General features: G+C 42.4%; 1 protein-coding gene across 2 annotated transcripts in view; it reads right to left on the bottom strand.

Annotated features, from left to right (window-relative positions):
* Nucleotides 1-23,523, bottom strand: part of LOC148015613 (prolyl 4-hydroxylase 1) — a 100,880-nt gene that overhangs the window by 13,929 nt on the left and 63,428 nt on the right. For both annotated transcript variants that reach the window (XM_087665548.1, XM_087665547.1), the window contains exons 6-7: nucleotides 21,917-21,987; nucleotides 20,087-20,157 (exon numbers count right to left, since the gene is read on the bottom strand). In XM_087665548.1, coding sequence (XP_087521674.1) covers nucleotides 20,087-20,157; nucleotides 21,917-21,987 — 142 coding nt within the window. The remainder of the gene's footprint in view (nucleotides 1-20,086; nucleotides 20,158-21,916; nucleotides 21,988-23,523) is intronic.

The raw sequence follows: 23,523 nt of genomic DNA, 5'->3' as shown, positions 1-23,523 counted from the left end.
TTAAGTTAATTTTTAAAACTAATATTCTAAAAATTAGTTTAATAAGCTAGATAATGCTGAAAAATGGGATTAGAAGGCTACCACTTCGCAAAACTTGCCAATGCAAGTAGGAAAAACGTTTTCACACACCTAGTGAAAGTCAATTCTAGACATTGCGAGGGAGAAGAAGACTATTAGAGAGCAAAGATATGTTGTTTTTAACTAGCCTTCCTTCCGTGGATGGGTGTTAAATCCCTAATTATAACTTAATTATAGCAACAAACAATAAGTGCAAATCTTAAAATACAAATTTACCTTCTGATCTTGGATAATGCAAACCCGATTGGCTCCAAATTTGGCGCCTCTTTCGGTATTCCTTTAGCTTTATTTAAGAAGTTGATTTACAATGGGATTCTCCCAATCCCCTTTGCAATTCAAACTCCCCTTGCTGTCCAAAGTGACCAACACGTCTTCGATCTGATTTGCCCCTTGATTCGGGCACTTAATTGGCCTTCATCCACTTCATAGACGATGGAAATGCCCCAAATTCAATGACTGGCTAGTCCTCCACCTGAATTTAGCTGAAATTCACCCTCAACCCTGAAAAATCCAAGTCTTCGAACTTCCAATTTCCAATATGCTTCTTGAGGCTACAAACCCGAATTTCTACAATAAATTAGGGTTTACAACAAAGAAATTTGCAATTTCTCAACCTCAAAGGATCCAAATGCTGAGATCTTCGGAGCAAGGCTGTGAAATGACTGGGAGATGAGAGAGGAAGCTGTAGAGAGAGAAAATTCAAAGTTTTGTTGCGAAGAATAATTGAAAATCAATCAATTGCAGTTGTTGCCCTGCCACAATAGCATTAAATGCTGTCGCCTATAGCTAAGACATCCAAATCAATTGTCACCTTATACCTAGATGCAATCACCCAGCTGTGGAGGATCCGAATCTGCAATCGCCTCCTCAAAACGTCACTCATGGCTGGCTGCAATGGCTGAAAATAGACTGGCCACGGCTTCTTACAACTCTCCCACATTTGCTACAACAAGAATGATCTCGTTTTTCCTCTTCTTCAAGCTTTTACCAGTCTGTATGGACAAGTTTACCAAGTGGCAACCTTTCCAAATGGTTTTTCCAACATTATTCATCATTAAATATTAATTTTTAGCCTTTAATTACTGAAAATTAATATAATAATTATTTTGGTGCCTAGAAAAATAATCTGACTGGCCAATAATTAAATTGGCTAGGCATCTTTCACTCCCAAGTCTCTTTCTGCCATCTCTGACCATTAGATCGGCATTAGATACCATTAAACGTCACATCTCTAGTGTCACCAACTGACACTTGTGGCCAAATGAATGACCTAGGCCAACAATTTCTCTCTACAGCATTCTCTCTCATCCCCTAACCGTCTCTCATCATCTCAACAAAATCCAACCATTTGAATTATTAGAGGTGGAGATATTAAAAAATATATGTTGTAAACCCTAATTTACAGCAGAAATTAGGATTTGACAACCTGCTTGGGATACATCTTAGAATTGAGGGCCTAGTACTTGAATTCTCACAACTAAAATTCAAGAATTACAAAGAAATTCAAGAGGTCAACCAGCCAATATCAGATTTGGGGTTTAATTTGCCTTTCAAGGAGCAAAGTAAACACTAATCCTCGAGCAAACCAAGGGGTAAATTGGTTTGGAGGCTTGTTGGTCAGTTTTAACAGCAAGTGATACTTGGATTAGCGGAGAAGATTACAGGATCTCAGTTGTACTCCATCCATTTGCAATAAAAGCTAAACCGCAAGGGGCGGAAATTTTGGGGTCAACAAGCTATCCATTGTCCAAGATTAAAGTAGTAACATTTCCATTTTTAGTTTATGTGAATTTTATGCTTGTTGTAATTACTGTTAAATTAGGTTAGTACCACCCTAACCGAGGAGGAAGGCTGGTTTCAGCTTGTCTCACCTCATGCCACCCACTTGGTAAACCATGATACCTATTACACCTTGCTATCCATGCAATCAATGAGAGGTTGCCACTATGGTAGATCATAGATATAAGTAACAATACTTGTCAATGGACTGGAAGTATAAAACTACTTAACTTGGGTAATAGAACTTGTCAACACACATTGTATGTTGGATACAAACTGATTTTTTAATGACTAAATGGACTATGGAAGACAAAATCTTGTCTAAGGAAAGGCAAAGCATAATGATCCATATCTGATCAATGCACGCCCAGGAGACAATAGAGACTATCAAACTGCAATCAGAGTTCATTTCCTACCGGCAAGTCTCTAGGTCCTCATCGTCTTATCATCTCATCATTTGAGAAAAGTTTCCAGCATCTTGTTATAAACAGAATTAAAAAGAGAAAATAAAAATTTTTAAAAGCAAAGAAATGAAAAGCAATGTCTCCCTCCCTCTCTTTATCTCTCTCTCTCTCTCTGTCCTCTCTTTGCTTTTCTCTCTTTTCCCTCTCTCTCACATGCATAAGGTCTACTTTCCCTGCAAAGAACCATCTCTCTGCTGAAAAACAAATTGCCAGCTGCTGCAATCAAAGACAGAAACTATTTGTACTGGTCAACCCCATAGAATATTCCATATAAACCCCATGTGAGCCTCATTCAAGTGAATGGGTGACCCCACTCTCAGAAAGGGACCTCTATAACACTTCGCATTACTGGTAGGAGACATCAGAACAGGTGAGAACCCACAAATTTGTCATTGCAGTTTACAAAACAGATCCCTCACAATATGAGAGCCTCTCTAGCACAAGGAGACCAAAAGCACTGAAGCAACAGATCTAGTTGAAACTGATCTATCTATCCAAGCCTCAATTAGGCACACAAGGATAGCCTCAAACATTGACAAAAATAATGGTGTTTCTCAATCTAAGAGCTTGCGAATATTCTATGATGCTTATCACCATATAGTGACCATATTACATAAAACCCAGAACTAGTCCAAGCAGAAAAAACAGAAATATTGGGATGACATCTCGCAACCTTGGAAAGCTAGTCAAAGCAAAATGTTAAAACAGGTCAAAAGAGGATATTTCACTGTTTCCATGGAGGAGACCCTCATTCACAGGGTGTTGGGAGGTGTAGGTTGGGTTGTTTTGTAAGCCACTATTCATTGTTTCATAAGAAGCATCTACAGATATCACAAACATAGCATTATCATCCAAGGATCACTGTGCAAGAGTCTTATGTACTTGTACCATTGAAATGATTGGGCCTCCAAAACTGCACAATTTCTTTCGTGTTCAAATCCTCCACACTGCTCAAAGTCTGGCCCAATCGAAAAACGTGTATTCTAATGGCCAAGGCCCAAGATCAAAGTCCACCTCAGATGATTAGGACTCCTTATCTTTCCAAAGGATCCTTGCTACAGCTAGTGTCCTACTTCTGCCGTTCTGGATAGTGCTTTGGATCCAGGATGGTTAGGCATTTTGCAGCAAACTGTCCTCGGACAGAGCAGCATCAGACTTCTTACCAAGCTGAAAAAGGCAGCAGACCTTGACTGCAGAGGAGGATCGTGAGATGGCAACAGAGATATCACATCACCAGACGGAGGAGGCAGCACCAGAGATAGAGAGAGCATAGACAGGATGGACAAGAGATGGACAGGGAGGCCCTGAGCAGATGCAGAGGCAGACAAAGGACCAATGTAGCCAATCTATGCACTCCACAAGACTCACCAGAAGTGCTACCTACTACCACTCAGCATCTAAGCCGGAAACTTGCTCCTCAAGAAGGAGAGGATTTATTCTATGACCTGGATTTTGATTCAGATAATTCACGTTACCTCGAGGATTCCCCCCCCCCCAAAAAAAAAAAAGTTGAGGCAGCAAAGCTTGCAAAGAGAAGGTTTGACACGGCTTATTTCAAGACACAGCACAGGTGGGCATGGGTTGCTTAGCTGCGCTTGTTCGAGAGACTTAGATGCTCCTCATGAGGAGCCTCTCATGGAATGACCTACATAGAGCACTAGTGGGAGGATCACTGGACCTTCTCATGATATAAGAGCATTACCTCTCAAAAGAGCGGCTGTCAAATCTTTTGCAAGGACAGAGCTACACCTATTGGGCACTAGTAGTCGCAGGCATAGAAATTCATGCAACTGCGTGCAGGTTTGTTGGAAAGCTGTGGGTCTCGATGAAGTGGAGAATGCACTTACCAGAATTCTAGTTATTATCCCCCCAAATGGCCAGCGTAACAAGAGACAATTTTGGACTACCCTCAGTCGGTCCTTAACCCAGGTTGGGGTAGAGGCCTTGGAGGATAGGAGAAGTGGATACACTGAGACAATTAGAGGAGAGCAAGTTGCATGGAAGGGGTTCATATTCCTCTAATGTTTAATTCACAAGAGAGTTCGGCAGATCCCTAGGCTCACTTCAATTCTCTAGGAGAGACATGGTAACAGAAGCTAGGGTCCTCTTAACGATTGAAAAGTTTTATGTGAACGATTAGGCTTGTAACGAAGGAGGCATAGTTGGTGTCATTCCTAGCACCACTCTATCAGAACATTCACCAATTCTGCTGGCTCTATTGAGAGAGTAAGAGGATCCCATTCTATTGTCGAGAGACTTGTTTTATGTGGATGATTGGGCTTGTGACAACAGATGCATAGTTGGTATCATTCCTGGCACCACTCTATTAGACCACTAAACAGTTCACCTAACGCTTTTTGAGAGAGTCAAAGGACCCCAGTCTAGTATCGAGATCCCAGAGGACTATTCATCAGCTCCACTAGCTCAATTTGAGAGAGTCACAAGACCCTGCTCTAGAATCACGACCTCAGAGCACCAATCACATAGATTTTTGGGGGTCTAGACCTCTCTGACCTGGGTGCTAAAGACTCAGATGAGTGCATGCAAGAGATCATTCTTTCTTCAGAAAAGAGGCCATGAGGAGACATGGCCTTCTTAGAGAGGGATAGGACTGCTATAGCCTCACATGCTCCAATTCGAAGGGAGGACAAAATGTCCAAGTTGCAAATGGGTAGATGAGAGGTTGCATGTTGCCAAAGTAGAGATTGATATCATGAAGGAAGCTAGATCAGACTACAAACTTCCCCCAAGAGTCTGCTTTTGAACTCAATAAGGAGACAAAGTTAGTAGAGACTTCTATGTATTACAGACCCAGACATACTAGATAGAGAGTGCAGAGACTTGGGAGAGAGTCGATGGATTCATAGCATAGGGCCCTCAAGACGTTGAGCAATCGCAAGATCCTTGCAAAGGCAATCAATCTTAGATTGGCCCCCTGGATGCCAAACATTATCCACCCCACTCAAACATGTTTTGTGCAAAAGCACATTGTCTTAGACAACATTTTCACCTTCTAGGAGTCCACCAATCTTGCCCGTTCAGGAATCAGGACCTCATTGTGCTACTTTTCGATTTTCGACAATGTAGATTGGTAGTTCTTGTAGCACACCATGCAAAGGATGGGAATTCCAAAGCAGTTGATCAAAGGAGTTGCAGCTCTCTATTCTTCTACCTATATCCATGTCCTTATCAGTAGGGCTAGAGAGGAGAGATTCTGTATTCAAAGATCAATGAGATAGGGATGTCCATTAGTGTAACCAGCCTTCCTCCTCGAATAGGATGCTAATTCCCTGATTACAACTTAATTACAGCAGCATACAATTAATGCGAATCTGAAAATACAAATTTACCTACTGATCTTTGACAATGCACACCCGATTAGCCCCAAAATTGGCACCCCTTTCGGTATTTCTTTAGCTTTATTGAAGAAAAAGTTGATTTACAATGGGATTCTCCCAATCCCTTTCGGTATTTCAACTCCCTTTGCTGTCCAAAGTGACCAACAAGTCTTCAATCTATTTTGCCCATTGATTCAAGCACTCAATTGGCATTCACCCGCTTTGATGGAGATGGAAAATACCCCAAATTCAATTATTTGCTGGTCCCTCCACTTGAATAGGCTAAAAACAACTTCAGCCCTATTGAATCCAAGTCTTAGAGCTTCCAATTTCCAGCATGCTTCCCGAGACTGCTGCTAAAGCCTAATTTTTGCATAGTATGAGGTATCTCAGATGTCATGTAGAGATTGATATGACTTCAGAGCAACACTTGGCACCTCTTCTCTTCAGGAGCAGCATAGTATCTCTTCTTCTTCTTCTTCTTCTTCTTCTTCTTCTTCTTTCTGCAACAGCAACAGCTCCTATTGCTGCTGCTGTTGCTCCTCCTCCTCCTCCTGCTCCTTTAATCCATTACCTAGGTCCTAAAGGCTAATCATCGTATCATGGCATTGGACCCATATTGGAGGCACGTCACTCCAATCAAGAGATATGAGGGATCCAGCAGATCAAAGAGGTAGCAGTGCAACTATTGTGGATTGGACAAATCGGGGAGTGTAACACGCGTGAAAGACCATTTGGCATGCGTTCCCAACAAAGACATCGAGCCTTACGCAAATGTGCCGACAGAAGTAACAGTAAGTCTCCATCTTTGGTGCCGAAAGCGTATGAGTATTGAGCTAGAAGAGAATGAATCCTCTCATCCAATACCACATCAGGCTAATGAAGCACAAGTGTGGCAAAGAGAGGCTAGTGGGCCTAGTGGCGCTAGCCAAATTGGAGGTGCCAGTGGCCCATAAAAAAGAAGTGCATCCATATCCATATCGGGTCCAAGTGCAAAAAGGACCCCGTTGCCATCTTCTAGTGGTGGTGGGCAAAAGGGTTCCTTGCATGGTGCAAGTGTCCATGCAGGACTTCAAAGGCAGGCAATTGTGAAGGCAACTAGGGAACTCACACGTTTATTTATTCGGTGTGTTATCCCTTTCAATGTGGCCACTACACATCAATGGAAGAAGACAATCAAGGTAGTAAGCCGCATAGGGTGTGAGTGGGAAAGCCCATCCATAGATGCATTACGCACACGAGAGCTTCGAAAGGAGAAAGCATCCATAGAGGCTCAATTGGAGCCCTTGAATGAGACATGGGTAAAATATGGATACACAATATTATGCAACGGATGGTCAGATATGCGCCAAAGGAATGTTTACAATATTTTGGTGTCTTCACGTAAAGGCACCGTGTTCATTAAGGCCATCGATGCCTCTGCCTCAAGTCTTACCATCACAAGAGCTTTCATTTGGAAGCATATGCAAAAGGTCATCATGGACATAGGAGTCCAAAATGTGGTACAGGTAGTGACAGATAATGAAAGCAATTGTGTGTCTATGGGTCGTATGCTTGAGGAGGAGTTTCCTAGCATAGTATGGACTCCATGTGCATCCCATTGCCTTGACTTGCTTATTGAAGATGTTGGGCAAATATCTTGGGTGGATGACATTTTCAAGACAGCAACAAGTATTGTAAGATTTGTGAAGAAGAGGCCATCCGTCACACGCATGTTTCGAGCCAATAGCACACTTGAGCTATTGAAGTTCTCCACCACTAGATTTGCTTATATGTTTATTATATTGGAGAGATTGATACGGGTCCGTCCAAATTTGATACAAACCATCACATGTTAGGAATTGGCTCACGTGGAGTGATTGAGAGTCTCCAAAGACTCTTGCTTTTAGACACAATATTTTAAATGAGAGTTGGTGGGTTGAGGTAGAGGCATTGGTGAAAAGTCTCACTCCTATTTACATTGTATTGCGCATCACTGATATGGAGGGGAGTACTTTGCAGCTTCTATATGAGTATATGGATAAAATTGACGAGGCCTTGCTTCACAACAGCTTTTTACCCCAAGACAAGTAAGTTTTTGTTTAACTTTTACACATGTAATTATTTGGTATTAACGACTCCTTCATGATTGATCATTATTCTAACTTCTAAGTTTTTAACTTATTTTATCTATAGGGTCGATGAGATTCATGTAGTGTGGAATGCACAATGGAATTGATTCCATAAACCAATCCATGTTGTCACACATATCTTGCATCCCCTTTGGCGTAGTGAGGAGCAGTACACTAGCGAGAAGTTAGAGGAGGGCTTCACGGAGTACATGAGGCGTCTCTCAAGGGATAATATAGATACGATGAGAAGAGTAGAGGATGATTTGCTGGCATTCCGCAATCATTCTTTTCATTTTGGCCAACCCACAACTAGGCTTCGAGAGACATACCTCAACCTATCTCTTGGTGAGAGAAATAGGGCAATTGTGCTCCTACTTTGATATGTGATTGGTGACTTTTATATTTTGAATCTTAATTATCTAATACATTATGCAACCTAGATAGCAAGTTCTATAATCTATTGCCCACTCAAATGTTGATTTTGCAGCTTGCATATTAGTAATTACCAATTACTTAACCTCAATCTCTTAAATTTGAATAGAAGCGTATTACCATTTGGGTCCTCTCGCAAGATTGTAGTTCAAGGCTTGCTGAGAGGAACTGGAGCACATGGGTCCTCTTCCATACCAAAAAGGGAAACAAGCTCACAATTGCCCAGCTGGAGCATTTAGTGTTTTGCCATTGCAATCTCCAGCTTCTTGAGAGGATTGATTTGTGTCTTGAGCCTTCACAGGTAAATTGGTAATGATTAGTATTATGTATAATTAACTTTTTAACCTTGAGTCCTTGACACTTGACATTGCTAATTTGCTTGGAAGTTGGATTGTAAATTGTGATATGTATAAACATTGAACATATTGAATCTCGTCTCATATGATATATCTTTATCTCGTTCACCTTTACAGGTGGATGTTGACAAGATTGATATAGAGAAGGTGCGTGACATTCCGTAGATACCACAGGAGGAGTGGGATATCTACTCAATGCTATATGAGGAGCTATCGTCACCGGCGCATGAGACTCGTGCACAGAGGAGGGTTAGAGTGAGGGCCACATGTGGACGTGCATCACAGGCAGAGTTTGAGCCAAAGTCTGAGGATAAGGCTCAGGCTGCTTCATCAACTTCTCGATCAGGATCCTCGAAGTCGGATGATGAGATGGGTGCACAGATCCTCAGAGCCTGGATGAGTCATGAGTCATGACTCGTGATATACAAGAATCACTTTAGCAATACAGAGTCCAGATTAGAGTTGTCAGTTGTTCATTGATGTTGATACTTATAGCCTCACTAGACTTTGGAGTTATGACAGATTATTCACATGACATAGTTACATGTATCATTGTATCTTGATCCTACTTATTATGCATCTTGATTCTTGTTCCATTGTTCTTGATATCAGTCTTCACTGCTCTTTAGATCATAGATTATTCATGAGTCATAAATTCTAATTCATTTTGTTGCCTTAAGTTTTGAAAATTGAGTCTTAATTGTGTTAAGTTGTCTTAAGTTTCAACCATTGAGTCCTCAGTCTTGACTTCTCAATCTTCACTCGTGAGTCGTGAGTCGTGCCTCTGACTCAAGAAATGTGTAATGAATCATGATTTCAATCATAAAGACTCAAAGTTTCGTATGAAATTTGGGCACATGTTGTTATAGGCATTGATATATTTACATACCCACATAATACTTTTTTTTTTTTTTGTACAATCTGAAACGCCGTTTCTCCATTTCCAAAATTTGGCTGAAACTCCGAAACTTCAATTTTTCCCATTTCCGTTTCCTCCATTTCCAAAACTCCCCCGTACTATGAGGAGCATGCCAAAAGCTCCTTTCTTAGAACTCTGCAAGTCTTTCTTTAGAAGAAAGAGTGGTGGTTCCCAACTACATTCTTCGTAAGACCATGTGCAATATCGGTACATATTGGGCATTCTCCAGATTATGCACCTACCTCAGGTGGCTTGGGATGTTATTATTCAGCCTAGATCCAAAGGATGCTTGGGAAGCAATAGACCTAAATAGCTAGAGCAAAGCCTTATTGGTTAAGCTCATTGTTGAGAGTCGTCTTCTAGGCAAAGAGCCTTGAAAGAAACCTTTATATAAAGGCTACAATCCACTATATATACACTTAGACAACCATGGCAGCCTAGCATTTGCTAGATTTCTCAGGAGATCACAACCAATGACCTAGGGAGAAGCTTTGAGGTCAGATTTGCAGCTGCCATCATGAGAGCATGAGGATCTATTTCATATACAAAGTCCTATTGAGAAACCCTTCACTCACAGTTTGCATTTTTGCATTTTTGCGTTTTGCGTTTAGGGTTTGCATTTAGGGTTTGCAGCCCCAAAAAGGGGCGCCATCCTAGACTAATTGTGCCTATTTATAGGCCACTCTCTCATTTATTCCTTATGGCTGATTCATTCAGTCCGTCGCCTCTTCTCTCTAGCCTCTCCACTGCCCTCACACCCCTTCAAGAGGACATTGTGATTCGTGGTTCATGGCTGTCTTCATCATCTTCCTTGTGCTACGGCACCCTTGTTCCCTTGCATCACATTCACTCCATCCCCACAAACCCTACTGTCTCACTGGTACATCATCTTTTGACATGGTATCAGAGATGGATCTGCTCAAACAGCGGCAAAGATCCTCCACTCCAATGAAGGCAAAGACCAATGGTGGGTTCGGCATATCCACTTCTCTTCTTCTTCCACTGCATCAATATCTCGTTTTTGTAGATTTCAAGTGTTTTTAGCTTGCTGCCCACACCCCTTTCGCGGAGGATATCGCAGTCTCAGCTATCCCTTACTGTCATCTACAGTCTGGCGCCTATTTCCAGCCTTCCACCCACAATTTGTAGCTGTTTACAGCAAAGCAACTGTTGATGATCACTCTCCATTCAAAAACAATCTCGGTTTTGCAGATTACAAGTGTTTCAGCTTGCTGCCCACACCCCGTTCACAGAGGACATCTCAGCCAAGCCTGTCCATTGCTGTCTCCATCAGTTGGCGCCTAATTTCCAACCCTCTTCAGGCAGTTTGGAGCTGATTCCAGTCAAACTGTTGGGTGGAGTGGACAACGGAAGCAACAGGAGACGGAGGCAAGAAGCAAAGCGTGCTGCTGAAGTTGTATTACTGAAGTTATGAAGAATACAAAAGATACACCTAATATAATGAAACCCAAACCTAACATGATGAAACCCTAACTGGGTGTCATACATGTACTAGGTGTCCCAACTGGAACTAGTACTAAGTGTACCATAGGTCCTAACTGATAATATCTAGGCCTACAAGGCACATACCAAGGAATGAGTGACACCTATGGATAGCCCATAGAGTGGCCTACACACCCCCTTCAACGGTATGGGCTGAAGTATCCTGGAAACGTCTCAAGATACCTGAAAGACTAAGTCATGGTTGCACAAATTCATCCAATGTGGATATAGCAACCTATGACTGTACAGAGAAGGCAGATCATGTAACAAAAGGGACCAAGTGTAAAGCTTGTCGAAAAGCTTCAAACTTAGGCCGCGGAAGAGCCTTAGTGAATAGATCTGCCAAGTTGTCCTCAGTGGGAACATAAGACAACTTGATGTCACCATCTGACCATCTCTCTCTGACATAATGATAATGAACCTCAATGTGCTTTGTGCGAGCATGAAACACTAGATTTCGTGCTATAGCCAAAGCACTTTAACTGTCAGTATGGATGACCGTAGGAGCTGTCTGACCAACCAGAAGATCTGCAAGTAATTTCCATAGCCAAACACACTCTACTGTAGCTGTGAAAGCTGCTCTGTACTCAGCTTCACAACTAGATGTGGCAACTCTAGCCTGCTTCTTGCTGAACCATGAGATGCATGAAGAACCAAGCATAAAACAATTGCCACTGTGGGATCTGCGTGTATCCTGGCAACCAGCCCAATCACTATCAATGAACCCATGCATGATAAGTGAAGTATCAGCCTTGTAGAGAAGGCCCAAGTATTGCGTGCCTTTGATGTACCTGAAGACACGTTTCATTGCATGCCAATGGTGATGAGTGGGACTGTGCATGTATCTGCTCAACTGAGAAACCACATACTGCAAGTCTGGCCGAGTATGACATAGATAAAGCAAACAACCAACTGCCTGCTGATAGGAGGTAGCATCACATGGACCACTGCCATCTTCAGCAGAGAAATGAAAACCAGTCTCTAATGGGGTGGAGACAGGCTTACAATCCTCCATCTGAAATTTATGTAGAAGCTGCCCAATGTACTTCGATTGTGACATCACAATTCCCCCTCAGATCAAGCAAATTGAATGCCCAAATAGTAGTGCAACTGGCCAAGATCAATCATGGAAAAAGACTGCTGTAATTCCCGCTTGAAATCTGCAATTTTCTCGGGATGTGGCCCAGTGAGAATCATATCATCCACATAGAGGATCAAAATCAGCGAATCTGCCCCCCTCTTGCGGATATATAGTCACTTCTATAGGACTATTCTGAAAGCCAAGGCTGAGCAAATGAGTGTGTATCCTGTCATACCAAGCCTTGGGTGCCTGTTTCAATCCATGTAAGGCTTTCTTAAGCCGGCATACCTTGCGTTCATACCCTTCAACCTCAAAGCCTGGAGGTTGGGCAACACAGACTTCCTTTGCCAAAAGACCATTGAGAAATGCTGTCTTTATATCCAACTGATGTACCTCCCAATAATTATGGGCAGCCAGGGCAATAACACATCTAATGGTGGTGATGCATGAAGTGGGGGCAAAGGTCTCTTCATAATCAATGCCCTCCTTCTGAGCATAGCCTTTGGCCACAAGACGGGCTTTGTACCTGTCAATTGAACCATCAGCTTTTCTTTTTACCTTGTATACCCACTTAGTCCCTACTGCATGTTTGCTTGCAGGCAAGTAACATAACTCCCATGTTTTGTTTGCATGAATGGAGGCCAATTCATCCTGCATGGCTTTCATCCACAATTCATTTGAGAAGGCATCTTTGTGACAAACAGGCTCCTCATCAAATGCTATAGCAATCAATGCATGAGCAACCGAGTTTGCCAAATCTCTTTTGGCTGCAGCTCTCGTACGGGCCTGCAAAGGAGCATCTAACTTGTTGTCCTTCAAAGTTTCAAAGAGCCAACGAGGAGCTCTTTTAGGCTGTCTAATACCAGCCAATTCTTGCTCTACTGCCTCTTCCACAATGTCTTCAGTAGCACGTGGCATCTATGTCAAAACAGGTGGCTGTCCGGACTGTGTAGTAGGCTGTAAATGAGCATTAGGTGGAGGAGCATAACCTTGTGGTACATCATCTGAGGCATCAGATCCAAGCAATGGCACAAGACTATCAAAAATATTTGAGACACCAAGTGTAGACTCCACTTTGCAGTCCCGCAAGGGCATGGAAGATGTCTCATCAAAGATGACATCTCTACTGACAATTACCCTCTTGGTGGAAGGCTCATAAAGTCTATAACCCTTACTCTCTGCACTGTATCCCAAAAATATACATTTTATAGCCTTATCATCCAGCTTTGTCCGCCTCTGTGAAGGCACATGTGCATAGGCCAAACACCCAAAAGTACGCATGTGAGAAATGGATGGCTTGTGTCCTTTCCAAGCCTCATAGGGTGTGATTGTTTTCAATGCTTTGGTGGGGCTCCTGTTGAGCACATAATTGGCACACATCACTGCATCCAGCCAAAACATATTGGGCAAATTCTTGCCCTTAAGCATACACTTGGCCATTTCCATAATTGTCCTATTCTTTCTCTCAGCAACTCCATTCTGCTGAGGAGTGTTAAGCACTGTACACTCATGATGAATACCATGGGATTTCATGTAAGCATTAAATTCCTCTGACATATATTCACCACCTCTGTCTGATCTCAATTGTGAAATCTTCAAGCCTAAATCATTTTCAGCCAAGGCAATGAAATGCTTGAAGCAGGTAAACACCTCTGACTTGGACTTCAATGCAAAGATCCAAGTATACCTGGTAAAGTCATCAATGAATGTCACAAAATAATAGAAACCTCCAATTGAAGCAGCCCCCATAGGACCACACACATCACTGTGAATCAAGAATAGCTTGCGTGATGCCCCAACTCTACCATCCTTAGGTATGACAAAGCGGTGCATCTTGCCAAGCAAGCAAGCTTCACAGACATGCTTATGAGGAATCTGCATCTGTGGCATATCTTCAACCATTTTAGGCAACCTTACCATAGCATTAAAGTTAAGATGCCCAAACCTCTCATGCCACAAGTAAGTATCAGGCAAAACATCTGCATCAACTGCATGAGCATCATGAGCTGAACTGTCATATGCATCCAAGCTGTACAAGCCCCCCTGAAGAGTAGCAGTCAATATAATAGCATCAGCATGACTCAAGTCATAGACTGCACACCTATGCCCATCAAAGACAATCCGAAATCCACATCTAGCTATGGCTGAAATAGAAATCAGAATTTTTGGTATGCCTGGTACATACAAAACTTCTCCAGAGTGACAACACTGCCTGTAACTGATGTACCAGCCACCTGCCCAATACCCTTAACCATATAAGATGCATTGTTGGCACATGTCACGGAACCCCACTTTGGTGCATCAACAAGAGAAGTAAACAAAGTTTTACAGGAGGTAATGTGCTTAGAAGCACCACTATCAAAGAGCCATGTAGAGGCTGAAAATGCCATACAAGCATGTGAACTTGTATCATGCACTAGAGGATTGTAATGGCATTGAACAATGAAGCCCCAATTCTGATCCCTGGCATAATTAGCTTGCTCATTAGCATGCCCATGTGTATTTGGCATTTGCATCAGTGCCAGAGGTAGATGTGACTGAAAGTCCAACTTCTTTCTTCTTCTTTTCAAAAGCAATCCTCTTCCTATATTTAGCAATTTCATGGCCCGGCTTCCTGCAATAATTGCACCTCTTTTTCTTCTTTTGATCACCCTGAGAGGATCCCCTTATTCCGATCATTGGCTGTAAATACCTGATCTGAGTGCATACTGGCATTCCGATTCACACGGCTCTGCTCCTCCTGCAATAAAAGAGCAACCAATTGATCAAAGGAATAATAGTTGGCATTGCCCATAGCAACCAACCTCAAGGTAGTGGCAAAACCTTGGTAAGAGTCAGGCAACCCATCCAATGTGCCTGATACAAGCTGTGAGTCAGGGATGTCTTCATCAATATTAGCCAATTGCTCCTTTGAATCTTGAATAGCTGTAAGATATGCATCCATATTATCACCCTCATTCAGACGAGTATCCTTCAGTTGCTTGCGAAGATAAGCAACACGGGCCTCATTGCATACCTGATACAAGGAAGCAAGCTTATCCCAAGAGTCCTTAGCAGTAGTGCATGATCTGATATTGAAACCGGCCTATTCACTGGGAACCAAAATATATAAATGCTTTCGCCCAATTTAACAGTCGCCCACTTTACCTGAACTTAAAGACATAGAATCAAGAAGACATACAGGAAGCTAGAATGCTCCTGTTGCAACACAGACATAGAATCAAGAAGACATACAGGAAGCTAGAATGCTCCTGTTGCAACACATACACCCTGTTGGCCCCTAAGGCGCCCCTTGCGGTATTTCTTTATTTTTAAAAAGAGAAAGTACAATGGGCTGTCTTTCACCTATTCCTGGGTGAAATTTGACAAGTACAATTTCTGACCCAAATCAAGTTGACCAAGAGGGGAAACTCTGCCCAAGTCTGAATCTTCTGGTTGGAGTGCAGAATTGACCATTTCAACCTGCTGTATTTACTGGTTCAGACCTGTTCTGAAACCTGTTTACAACTCATACTGTTCCCTGTACTGTTCAGCCCACTGTAATTACTGGTTCAGACCTGTTCTGACACCTGTTCTTAGCTCATATTGTTCCTTGCACTGTCCTGCATCATCTGGGCCAAGTGCTCCTTGATTCTGACATCAATTGGGCTCTGAAATTCCCTCTGAACAGTCCAGAATCAGTTCTGGTTTAGTGTTGTTTCAGGCACTTGCTTGGTGAGGTTACCACCCTCACCTATTCCTGCTTGTGGGCAGCAAACAACTGCTCCTGTTCCTGGAAAAAGGAGGCTCTTCCCTCATACAAAAACAGCATATTCCACACAGCTATACCTGAATCAGAAGAAAGGCCCTTGATTCTGCAGCATAACTATACTGTCAGGGAGAGAAAGAGAGAGTAGGAAGCAAGCTCAAGCCTCTGTGCATCATAGACAAGGTAGACCAGCTCTCAAGAGCTCTCCATCTGCAGCAATCCATCTCCCTTTCACAAAAATGAGCCCCCCATGCATTGAAACTCGTTTTTGTGCTACCCTCTCTCTCTCTTTTGGGAATTTATGCCCAAATTGTGACACATGGCATACATGTAACAATTTTCCTGTTTAAACCTTTCAGTCTAAAATTCTCCATCCTCGGTGCAGAATTTGACCTCGACACAAACTAGAAGATTGATCCTCATGCAAAAACGAAGATAATGACGCGAACAAATTCTGAGGTCCAAAATAGTAACTCCCTAAATTTTAGGAGTTGCTTCCATTGCATCCCACTAGTCTTCTGATCATCTTTGCAGACTATGGCTACATCCAAATCTATAATGAAGCTCAACTGAAAGTGAATTTCCACTGATGACCCCACATGGACTAATCTCTTGAAGATTTGTCCATCTTCACTTTCAACTAGTCTCTTCCAGGCTAGTTCTTCAACACACTTGTCCATATACACTTTCACAAGTCTCTTCCAGACTTGTCAATCTACAGTGCCATCAGTCTCTTCCAGACTTATACTGGACTTTAACTGTCCAGTCTTGACTCACTGGACATTCCTGTCCGTTTCACATATTGGCCATGCAACTCAGGCGTTTAGATTTCAAGAGGGATCCTTCCAAAAAGAAAAACCAAATAAAATATGTAATAAAGAAATCAACAAAAATGTAATAGTTGTCACAGTCTTGTGACAGATATGAGGAACAATACTTTTTCTGATAGAGAGAGCAATAAATGCCTGTGCTTTAGCATCACGGCCATCCCACTGTATCATCTCCTAAGTAGGAGGAATGAAGGCATCACGGGAAGAACCAGTGGATGTAACATCACTGGAAGAAGGTGTAGCCTGCCTGACGAGCCTAGGCTCATTGCCAGATACTAGATTCCACAAGTTCTTGGAAACCAAGACATGCTTCATCATGAATGACCACATAGGGTAGTTAACCCCATCAAGCTTATCATCAGCACCGAAGGCCCCAAAGAAATCATCTTTGCCACCAGCCATTATGCAAACAAATGCACAAGAATGACAAAAGCAAAGATTAGGAGCCTCAAGCTCTCAACTGCAAATACCAATTACTGACTCCACAAGCCTCAAGGCTGTCCAGGCATAAACCAACTGTATGACCAACTGAAATCTGCCAGCAATATTTGAATGTACCTGAAAAGACAAATCCCCGCAGGCAAAATTCAAACTGAATGCAGGAATTTCAGTCAACCAGTTGACCGGTCAACCCTAAAAGTCAACACTAGTCAAACACACAGTAAATCAGCTTTAACCAACTCGCCACCAGTAGATGTATGTCTGCAACAGCAAATACTACTGCTGTAACTACAAAACCACTCAATAAACAAGCTGTTTTGACCAAAACGGGGGCAGTTTTGACCAAAATGGTCGTAGTTTTGACCACGAATGTCAAAATCCAGCAAGACCAAGGCAAATGGAACTGGAAGAGAAGGACAACCAGATCTGTACCAAATTTGACCCAAAACAGTCTCCGAAACCCTAAAACCAGAAGTGGTTTTTGCAAAACCGGAGGTGGTTTTGGAGCAAAAAAGTGATTTTGACCTGATTTTTGCACCAAATAGGGGCGTCCTGACTTGTACAACACAGCTATGCCAAAAGGTTTGCACTTTGTCAAAACCGTTGTGTGCAAGAAGTGGTTTTCTGACGCAGCAGGTGGTTTTGACAGAAAACAGGCGGTTTTGGCCCAAATGAAGGCTGAATCAGCTTGAATGGAGTCCCCCAAGGTTGGAGAAGCAGCAAGAAGGATGGGAGATCAGATTTGAAGCACTTTCCCACAACGAAACTTCGAGCAATGGCTGGAAACTCCAGAAAATGGCAATGGGAAGCCTCCTGGGAGTGATGACCAGCAAGAAGAGGAAGCGGGAGGGTCAGATCTGAAGCAACGAAGTGATGGTAACCCGCTCTGATACCACTCTTGGGTGGAGTGGACAACGGAAGCAACAGGAGACGGAGGCAAGAAGCAAAGCGTGCTGCTGAAGTTGTATTACTGAAGTTATGAAGAATACAAAAGATACACCTAATATAATGAAACCCTAACCTAACATGATGAAACCCTAACTGGGTGTCATACATGTACTAGGTGTCCCAACTGGAACTAGTGCTAAGTGTACCATAGGTCCTAACTGATAATATCTAGGCCTACAAGGCACATACCAAGGAATGAGTGACACCTATGGATAGCCCATAGAGTGGCCTACACAAACGACTGTTGTTCCTGTGCAGACCTGCTGCCGTACAGCCTACCATGTCATCATAGTCCTGTTGCCTGCGTTTTTAGTCTTTCTCTCTCCTGTAAGCTGTCCTGCCTACGTTTTTAGTCTTTCTCTCTCCTACAAGCTGTCCTGCCTGCATTTTTTGTCTTTCTCTCTCCTCACTGTTGTCTGCATCAGATCCAGCTTCTCACTGCTGCGTTTACTGGTGTTCAACATTCGGAGGCTGCCTTGGTGCGATTCGGGATCCATTCGAAGTACAACACACTCTCCAGCTCATTACCCCTGCCTTGATCCTTGAGATACAAGAGTTCGAGGTTCAATATTCATTCACTGCATAGTGTGTTTGCTGCATGAGCATCGTATTATTCAGTAGTTATATCACTTCATTTATTTACTATGTTCATTGTCTCTGAGTTACCCTAACCCTAACTGTGTTCTTTTATCAGTCTGTGCTTTGTCGTATGGTTTCTGTTTATATTTGTGTTTTGTAATAGGGCGCTTGGGCAAGTGAATAATTTCCCCACAAGGGACATTGTCCAAGTGGCACCTGCTGCATGAGCATTCTTCAGCATGTAGCATTCCATCTCCACCTCACTCTTCTCTTCTTCTCCTTTTTGGGCCTGAGAGGGGGTGTTGAGAAACCCTTCACCCGCAGTTTGCATTTTTGCATTTCTGTGTTTTGCGTTTAGGGTTTGCAGCCCCAAAAACGGGCGCCGTCCTAGACTGATTGTGCCTATTTATAGGCTACTCTCATTCATTCCTTACGGCTAATTCATTCAGTCTGTTGCCTCTTCTCTCTAGCCTCTCCACTATCCTCACACCCCTTCAGGAGGACATTGTGGTTCGTGGTTCATAGCTGTCTTCATCATCTTCCTTGCGCTACGGCACCCTTGTTCCCTTGTATCACATTCACTCCATGATTCAAAACTTCATCATTCCATTCATCAGAGTTTCTTCTCTCTTCTCTTCTCTTCTCTTCTCTATGTTTGCCGAGTTCACTCTGTGTTCCTCCTTGCAAATCCTACTGTCTCGCTGGTACGTCATCTTTTGACAAGTCCCATGTCCATGTGATGATGATGGGATCAGTTTGAACAAAGTCAAGATGGGGTTGGTTAGAATGTCCATGTGGCGATGATGAAGATAAAGCCTCCTGCATTCAGCCGGCCATAGACACTTGGAAGTTATCACCAAGGGGGGCAGCCCTCTCCCTTTGGCCAAAATGTTGACAACTGGCTGAGCTTGGAAGTGGAAAGACTGTAAATGTAAGATGGCCACAACTGAGTTCATGTTGACTGCCTTTGGAGATGCTATGAGTCCACCAACAAAGGAAGAAACCATGGAGACTTGCAAAAAAGAAACACTTCAATTTAAAGCTGTGGGAGACCGGGAATTTTGATGATGCCCAGGGCTGTACAAGGGAAAGACAGGAAGGAGGAGGACTGCACTTGCTGTCAAGGGAGTAGAAAGACAAAATCAGGTTGGCCTTTTGGACAAAAGGAGTTTTCAACAAGTCAGTAATAAGAGACAACACTCAATAGACAGCTAGACAAAGTGCGCAGCACGGGAAGAGGTGCAAGGAAAACAGAAGACAAAAATCATTGCCATGCCCTAAGGGAGGCGTGCACAGCAGAGACTCTCTCACACATTCCCCAACTCACCAAAACTTTGGGTAAGAACCCTTCCCCCCACAGTCCCAAGCCCCAGAAAACAACAAAAAGAACAATTACACACATGCACAAAAAAATGGAAAAATAGACAAGCAAAAATCAAATACTGAAGTCAGAGTACAGTTTGAAAAGATAAGAATTACCGTAGTACTTGAAGCAGCTCTCCATTCTCAACTGGAATCATTGAGTAAACAGATATCCTTTTCTCTATAGCCTGAGGAGAAATGTATGGAATATCAATGATGAATGTACATGCAACACAAGCATGTTTGTAAAGATGGACAAAAACTATATCTCATGCATGGTTGTGTACAATATGAAATCATATCTCATGCATAGTTGTGTACAATATGATATAAGATGTGACTGAAGGAGTTCATTTGGAGTCTGGACATACACACATGCACACACACAAGAACCAGTGGAGATGTCATCAACACACATTTCTTTGTAAAACCATTGTTTTCAATGAGGAAATATCCAAAACACTTCTACAAGGCAAGAACAATCATCATATAATAAAAACTATGAACAATAAAAATCTGTAAACCACTTGCTCACAAAGAACTGCATTCCTAGCTATCAATGTCTAATTGCATCTAGCCAACCATGAGCTGAAGTTCCCCTATCTAGTCTTTCAAAACACCCAAACTTTTATGTACCCTTAATTCCAAGATAACAACCTCAACCTATTGCCCAACACTGAGGACGATCTGCCAAGTAACCCTTCTCCGTCCATTTGCATCCATGCACTTGGAAACTTTACTTGTCCTAGAACCCACACTAGGTTCTAGGGTTTTGCTCTAAGGTTCACCCAAATCCCTAGAACTTTCAGATTGGTGCAAAAATGATGCATTAAGTATGTACAATCTCTACCCAGATATTTGAAGAGAGTCTCTGCAATAGATATGTCCAAAAAGTCAATAGACTAGCTACATCTGGCTGCCCATATGTACCAAGCAATAATGCTAGCTATGAGCTCCTAATCTATGACAATGCCCTTAAGTCCACACTGTTTGTGAGAAAACTGGCATGATAATCTTGCTCAGAAGCTGCCCTGAAACAAGATAGGCATGACAACCATGTACATCCTCATATCCACAAGCCAGGCCTCTATTTATGACCCAAGCAACCATCCCCCATGTAGCAATCATGGAGTCAATGCCATGAAACACTATCCTATGGGATCTACTCCAAAACCTCTAAGCCCTTGGGCAATCCCATATGCAGTGCCTCTATGTCTTCTCATAGTCCCCGCATCTAGCACAAGTAATTGGGTCTCTACCATAGCCAAGCCACGTACCAATTGCTAAACTCCTATATGCTAGTAACCAAAGAAAGAGTGAAACCTTTTTTGGTCTAAAGCTGTCCTCCAATATCCTCCAGAAGTCTAAAGCTTTCACTCCTAAGTTTCCTGGTAAAAATTCAAGAGAATGATAAAAAGGGGCAAACAATGGCTTAAGTCACAACCACCCTGGCCTTCCAAGCCACACTTTGTCTCTAATTTTGTTCAATTTTCAGTTAGCTTTTGTGGATGTTACAAATGTGTTATTGCTGTAATTAAGCCGTCTAAACAGCAATACATACACTACATCTTGTGACAGGAGAACTCAACAAGCTTCTATCATTTTTCAAATCTCACTAACACCATACATTATTGATCTATAGCTTCCAACATCAAGCATTCGTCCATAGATTAAAAATCTAAGCACTATCAACTAAGTCCTTGGTAACTTAAACAACATAGAAAAATAGCATGGCAACACTAAAAGGGAACATAAATGTTGATATCTGGCAGAAAATAGTTAGACAACAAGGAAAAAGTGCAATGAACATCATAGATTGAGAGGTTCCATTCTATTTTAGGCAAGAAAGGGCTTGACCAAAAACAGTATAGATACATCATTAATATAACTGCAAAACTTAATGTAGAGGATGCAGCTAGAATAATGGACCGAGCCAAGTTTAAACACCTCAATCATTGGGTATTCTCTTTCAGAAGATGTCAGAAACATGCTTGTACTGGTTCGCACTCTACTTTCAACTCCCTGTCAAAGTGGCAGAAAAGTTGGGTGTTGTATTTAGCAAACACCAAACAGAAAACATGATAGGTAAATAAATCATGTAGAACATGCATAGAATCAATCAAGATTCAACAAATGCTATCATGTGAAGACTGAACAAAGTGTTTATGCCCTAGCAACCATCGCTTCAGTTAACATGCAATGCAAAAGCAATCATCATGACAAAAAGGAAATATGCATGGCTGAAGTGTTGACACATTATCAAGGATGCACTGCATGAGACCTTAGAGCTCATTAGCTTAGATGTGCAAATCATGTCTGAGTACAACAAATGGAACATTGTGAGTGCAAGAAAATACAATTTTCTTACAAAAGCTAATATATGACCAAAAATATCCATCATGTGTCAAAATCAATAATCATATACATTATCTGAATCATATCTACTGTATATGGATCTCAACGCAATATGTTATCTACAGCATTGCCATACATTAATATGGGAACGCATATGTTGTTGTAAATTTAGAAGTGATATGTTTATATGGGCTTGGACATCTTTGAGTTTGCACTCTCTTCCCTATTTGTCCCTGGGATTCCCCTGCTGGTGGCTGATTCCAGCTGAGCTGCTGCTGATGGTGATCAGGTATGGGAACTTGTAAACATGGTTATGGCTTGAATAATCAAGCTTCCAGCAGAAGAGGAAGAGCCTGCAAGAGAGAAAGTTGCTGAACCAAGGCTGCACAGTGTTGTGGAAATGCAATCCATACTTGCTAGTAGCTACAGACAACTAGCTCAATATCAGTAAAGTGATGATGGGTTGAGACTAGGTTTCAATCTTAGGCCAATTGAGGAAGATTTCCATAATGGGTAGATTCACCTCAAGGTTTTGGGGCTTATATGGCTAGTCCAATTTGTAGGGATCTTCCAATTAATCATGCACAAGCATGAACAACACTGGGATGGGTGACCTCCCAGGAAGGGGAGTTGGAGTAACCCCCACCCAATTTCTAATCCATAGGCCTTGGGCAAGCTGTTTGAAGCTGTTGTGCTTGCAAGCATTGACAAACTATTTGAGTGTTCGCAAGCTAAGTGTGCTGCCAGCCATAGAGGCTGAACAAATATGCAAAGGGGGCTGCACAGGTGGTGGCCTGGCACAACTAAAGTTGCCTAAAATGTGTCTCTACTGTTGCTTTCGTCCTAAGCTGCAACCAGAGCCACCACAGCCGAGTGAGGCAGCTCTGCTACATTGTTTTGCACATGTTACATGGACAAGTTCGCCAGTCCTGCAACAAATGGTGAGATTACAAAAGAACCACTTGCCTAGTTTTGCCATCAACTGAGCTATAGAACTCTGTGTTGAAGTAATATAAAGAATAGGAGAGAGGATGTGCAGGTAGTGCAGAAGCTCTAGGCATCAGATGATGGTTGCAGAGACACCTGCTCTCATATGCTTGGGTTCCACTTCCTAAGGTCAATCGGTGGTCCCAAGTTGCTTGGAACACCTGTTCCTCAACCGTAGACAGATGTTATGGATGGGACAGGCCCACGGGATG

The sequence above is a fragment of the Lygodium microphyllum genome, chromosome 24, assembly GCF_053477565.2.
Source record: "Lygodium microphyllum isolate KBCC chromosome 24, Lygodium_microphyllum_v1.1.10, whole genome shotgun sequence".
Lineage (NCBI taxonomy): Eukaryota > Viridiplantae > Streptophyta > Polypodiopsida > Schizaeales > Lygodiaceae > Lygodium > Lygodium microphyllum.
This window is presented reverse-complemented; position numbering and strand designations above follow the sequence as displayed.